The sequence below is a fragment of the Porites lutea genome, chromosome 7, assembly GCF_958299795.1.
Source record: "Porites lutea chromosome 7, jaPorLute2.1, whole genome shotgun sequence".
NCBI classification, from domain to species: Eukaryota; Metazoa; Cnidaria; class Anthozoa; order Scleractinia; family Poritidae; genus Porites; species Porites lutea.
Genome location: NC_133207.1, coordinates 7,956,096 through 7,961,799, shown reverse-complemented (window position 1 = coordinate 7,961,799; position 5,704 = coordinate 7,956,096). Strand labels below are relative to the sequence as shown.

At 39.2% G+C, this 5,704-nt stretch overlaps 1 protein-coding gene across 1 annotated transcript; it reads right to left on the bottom strand.

Annotated features, from left to right (window-relative positions):
• Positions 1–2,213: 2,213 nt before the first annotated feature.
• On the bottom strand, positions 2,214–4,188 carry LOC140944270 (uncharacterized). Its single transcript, XM_073393405.1, has one exon. The coding sequence runs from the start codon at positions 4,186–4,188 to the stop codon at positions 2,302–2,304; it is 1,887 nt and encodes a 628-aa protein (XP_073249506.1). The 3' UTR covers positions 2,214–2,301.
• Positions 4,189–5,704: the final 1,516 nt, after the last annotated feature.

The window sequence follows — 5,704 nt, the reverse complement described above, 5'->3', positions numbered from 1 at the left end:
AACTACTCTGCCACCGCATGAACTTCACTCCACTGACTGAGTCTTACGATTTGTGCTAAAATCAAAATTAGACTCGCCTTTACTGTTGATTTTTAATGCATTTTCGAAGGGATTAATAATCAAAAACCATTATGAAGTTTTCACAAACGTCGTCCTAACGCAAATTTGCATGCGTTCAGTTGGCGTCTGTGCTACACCTCTAATTAGTTACTTTTTCTAACAACGCGTCCCTTCCTTGCCTATAAAAAGGGACCTTTCCAGTAGCCACAAAAGTCACTTTCTTTGCTCGCGACCCCACGAGCAACCAACTGTTAAAGTAACTGACTAAGGAAACCATTTTAGATTTCCGAAACCGGTCTTGCTATTTAAAACAGTTCTTATGAAGACTCTACGGATTGATTTATTGGTTTTCAGCCTAAATCTCTTCACTTGATCAACATAACTAAAGGACTTATACACAGCTAGGGTCGAGTGACAATATTATTACGCTTTTCAATCGAAATGTATGGCTCGAAAATTACGGCACTCACTCTGTAACCATCTTTAAAAGATCTGTCAATCGTAGTCATAAATAGAAACAAGAAAGAACCTTCTTAGGGCCTGTTTCATGAAGGTGGGGGACCCCAGGTAGGTGAGGTAACATGTGGCGGGTTACCCCACCTAACATGTAAACGTGATCACAATAAAATGAGAGATTGTATGGACAGGCGGGTTACCCCACCTAAGCGGGTTACCTCACTTGCCTGGGGTCCCCCGCCTCCATGTAAACAGGCCCTTAATAAAGGCTTTCTAAACAGTCGCCAAGTCTACTAAATATGCCTTGATAAGCTCAATTCTTGGGACGCAATTTTCAAAACACAAAACAACAAGAAGAAGTGCTTACCACCAAAATTTAAAGTAGCACTAAAAACTTCGATAAAGAACAACATGTAGGCAAACAAACCCTACATTTCGACTGGTTTGCGACACATTTTCGCCATCGTTTCGCCACAAATTTCCACAATGATAGCACCATCCTACGCTATCTTGCAAGAAACAACCAATCGGCAATAAGAAATCAGCCTACGTGACATACATTTCCTATCCAGTCTTTCTATTATCCAAGATCAAACTTACTCAGCAATTGCTAAATGCGCATTTACAACTTTGCATTGGCATCTGCAGTATGTTCTGTCTTTTTTTTGTTTGTTTGTTTTGTTTTTAAAGAGAAATCTTAATCTGATTTTGGCATGTACTTATAATAACGGATATTTTATTTTGTCTCCAATAGTGATTTTAATCTCATAACATGGATTGTCTTTCAAACAACAGTCAAACTATTTTGCAAAATTGAGATCGTCTCCCTCGTAAAGTACCAGTACAAAAAAGAAACATGACCGAAGGTGCCAGAAATAATTATGCTCAAGCTTTAAAATCAGATCTGACTTCTTTAGCGTTACTTTCTGTATTTTTGAAGTTTTCTGTAGTCTTGTTAACAGCATAAAAAGACTAGAAAACGGACAAACAAAGCCTGAGAGTTCTAAGCATGTTCAACAGATAAACTGAATGCCGAAAGAATAATTCACCGGACTTGTTCGATATTCAGGCTTTCTCGAGGGTCTGAATGGGGGGTGGTCCATTTGTCGGTTGTCCGTTAAAATTCAGTTACTTTGTTAGTAGTGAACGGTAGTCGATTAAAATTCTCGATCTTTGTCGGTGGTCGGTAAATCTCTGTTAATAATTAAAAATGCACATTAATTATTAACACTTGTTATGTATTTCAACCATTTTCAAAACTTTGATCCTTATAAAACGTACGAATACATTATTTTACTGCACTTTTAAAAGGTCATTTCTTTAAACTCTGTATTGTTTATGCAACATTATCATTTATTTCTCCTTTGTTTGCTAATATAGTACCGATAAAATCACCAAAAGCTTTCATTGTAAATGGGAACTTGGTTTCCCTGTTGATTACAGGGCACAATCAAGAGAGGTTAACTGGACAGAGGAAAATGCCCACTCTAGCCTTTTCGATACTTTTTTTTTTCTTTTAGTGAAAAACTGCAAGGGGTGACAGGCTGTACATGTATACCGGCGTGAAACCGTGAGCTCACTCTCCAAATAAGCGAAATTGTCGTTCATTAAAGGCTAGTTTGCGATTGGTTGTTGCGGAGCATAATGTAACAACAAAATAATTTTCTTTTCGTAAACTGTATTGTTTCTTTATTGAATTGGATACATCACAGGCTACTTTTTACTAGATTTATTACACGTCAACTTTTACTCTGATATAACATCATCTTTTAAACTATTATATTGTCAAGGAATATTTATGTCTTCCAGGTCGATTTCGTGGTCAAATTTGTAAAGGCATTTTCCAGAACCGATATTTTCCACCGAGTACAGAAAACCGCTGTCGTCCACTGCCATCCCGTACATTTCCACTTTCTTCCCCTCGCCCCATTCTCTGATGTAGCGACGCTTTCCATCATAAGTGCGTTGGTAGACACCACTTACGCCATTGGCATAAAAGCTTTTCTGAGCAGAATAGAACAGATTGCCTTTGCTATCCATGGCTATTCCTTTCATTATGTTTATCCGCGAACGACCGTCCTTTACATCGTACCAGTCTCTGTTCATCACCTTTATTTTCGCCAGGTCCAACACATTGTATGCACCACTTTTCTCGTCAGAGGGCACCGCCCCTACGTCTGAATGACTTGAAAGCTCCCTCTCTATCACAAAATATTTCCCATCGTTCGAGCAGCCGAAGTAGTATTGCTTGCCTCTGTGATAGTTTCTGCTTCTTTGGAGAGCCCAGTCTAAGCGATCAGTTCGTCCTTGAATTGGATCTGGCTTCCCATTATTATAACCGTAAACCAACTTGTCGTATGGCATTTCATAATTCGTGATTGAACCGTATTTATCAGCGTACGCTAGACGTTCTCCGCAAAAGGCAACACCTACTAAATCTGCCTCCCTCCGAGGTTGCCAAGGGTAAAAAAGTTGAAAGAAGGTAAGGTAATGCTCAAGACTTATTCCACTGGGATCGTTTAGGTCACCTTGTATCTTAAACAGCATGAGTTTGCTTTTCCCTCCAGAGGTGCTGGTTTTGGCGGCTATGGCAAACAGTTTCATTGGGGCGTAGATGGAGATTCCATACGGATGGCAATTTCCGCCACATTCAGATCCAGGTACATCAACAGACTTGACGACTGCCAATGTGTCAGGTTTGACGATCAAGATCTTTTTGGCTTGGGGCTGTGCTATATAAAGATAGCCAGTCGAGTAGAGTAGAGTGTAGGAGTCTGCGAATTTATTGCAGTCAGTCTTTACCAGCTGAACAGGAACAAGAGCCAGATCTCGTAGAGAAAATACAAAGTCTTGCTGCATTTTTCGATTATCCCGCGAGCCCTCGTCTTTACCTAGTTTGTCGCATAGTTCGGTGTATGTAGGATCCTTTAGTTTTGGCCACCATTTGCAGACCTCCTTCATGACCTTTTTAAAAGATGCATCGTCATCCTTGTACTTCAAAGAGGCTGCTAGCACAACTGAGACGTAGCCGTCTTCTTGGTATCGGAAGAGTTTCCTTATAAAAATCCAGGTCAGCTTGGCGGCTTCTGCTGGAGATTTTCCATTATCGGTCTGAACTTTAAAGTAATGAGTGACAAGACCCTTGTTGACAACCAAGTCTGGGATATGAAAAAGAGCTTTTTCAATGAATTCGTCTTGGCCTTCTCCACCTAAAACCAAATTAATGAATCTCTTTTGTCTTTCCTTAGCTCTCCCAGTAGTGTCCTCGCTCTTTATATCTTCTATCACTTTCTTCCTTTGGTTGGCAACGTACTCGATGTTACTGAAGTACCATTTCCGCTTCGATTCATTCCAGATGTCCTCCACATCTTTCTTGATGGACTTGACATCGTTGTGGATAGCTTCCAACTTCTTCTCTATCTTTTCCAGTCTTGGGGTGATTTCGTCTTTGCTACAAATCGATGCAAAAGAGCAGATAGCCCCCTGGATGGTAGCACCCACGCTCACAATTAGACCTATCAAGCTCAGGGGATCTATCGCTCTCTTATCCCTTACTTTCACTTCATTTTCACCAAAGGAGGCCTCAGACTTACGTTCCATGTTCTGAACCTTACACCAAGACACGCTCAAAACTACAAGCATTAACACAAGGACAACTTTGAGAAGAGCCATTGGATTGCTAATGTCTGAAATGGAACAACATTTTGATGTCAGCTGAAAGGAGACCGACGCAACGGTTTTTGTCTTCGTTTGGGTGGACAAGCGTTAGTGATTATGATTATGATTATTATACATTCAACTCACTACTCTTTTCTGATTGGCCGAAAGCGTACAGTGAATTTTCGAAATCAGCGCGTGGGACGTCATCAGGCTGTTGATTATACAATAATCATGTCAAGGACACTCAAGGTCAAGGGTAATTATGTCACGTATGACCGCGGTGCCTGATTTCTAAGGGTAATTACTTCAAGTTCGCGCGCTTTTTGCTTGTCGTCAGTGAAGAAGCAAAACATTGACTTCCAGGTTTGCTTCGTTGACCGAGAAAGACATCGAAAAATAGTTGAAGACAAGGACTCACGGAACACAAAAGAGGTCGTCGAAGGTGGCAAAGGAGCTGTTTGCTGATTACTTAAAAGAGAAAAAACTGCAAGAACCTAAGTTATTTTTACACGTTTAGAAATAAATTATCAGTTCCACTTACTGCCGTGACCATTTTTTTTCGTTCAATGTATAATAAAACAATTATTAGTCACCCAAACCAATACTGGTTTATTATTATTACTATTAGTATTACGATCATTACTATTATTGCTGTTAATAATAATAATAACAATAATAATAATAATGTTATTATTATTATTATTATTATTATTATTATTGAAAATAACATGAATAATGCCAATTCAGTAGTAAATGCAAAGCTTCAAAATACATTGAAAAAATAATAATTACAAAAATATGCAATGGAAATATTTGCTATTTTCAAAATGGGCTGGGGAATAAAAAGTAAATTTAAAAAGAGCTGAAAAGAAAAAAAGAGAGAAACCAAATGAAGAAAACGCTTATAATGTAAAAAGTGAAATAGTGCAGTCAGTATAGCTTAAGGGATCACGTATCAAGGGAATTACTCTAGTGATGACGTTGGTGTTGACTTATTCATAGGGAGCTTAAGCAAAGAGGTTTTTGAGCGACCACGTCAACAGGAAGTGACTTTTTTCATCCTTGAGTGGTAATTTTGCCCAAACTTTTGGACAAATCGTCTCTATAATAAGAAAGAGACTCAGAATTAAACACAAATTTGGCATTGTCAAGTCATTTTGAAATGAAAAGGATCTCACTTCTTGTCGACGTGCGTCGCTTAAAAACGCCTTTGCCTAAGCTCCCTAATAAGGAACTTAAGCATACCACCGACGCCAGCCGGAAGTATTTTTGCAGGATGACAGCCACTGTGCATGTCAAGCATGTCACGTTCTTGAGCTGCGGTCAGGGACTTCAAAACGCGGGTTCTCAGGTTGAAACCAGAGATTCAAATTCTGGCTTCCTCAAAGAGTATTCGTCATACAAAAGTAGAAATTTTTCCTGTGAAATCATGTTTTCTTCGTAAGAAAGAAACAAAATCCCTGACAGACAATTTCAAATAAGTTATTCTGTCGTTGTTCGTGATGGTTTCACGCTGGTTTGCTTACTG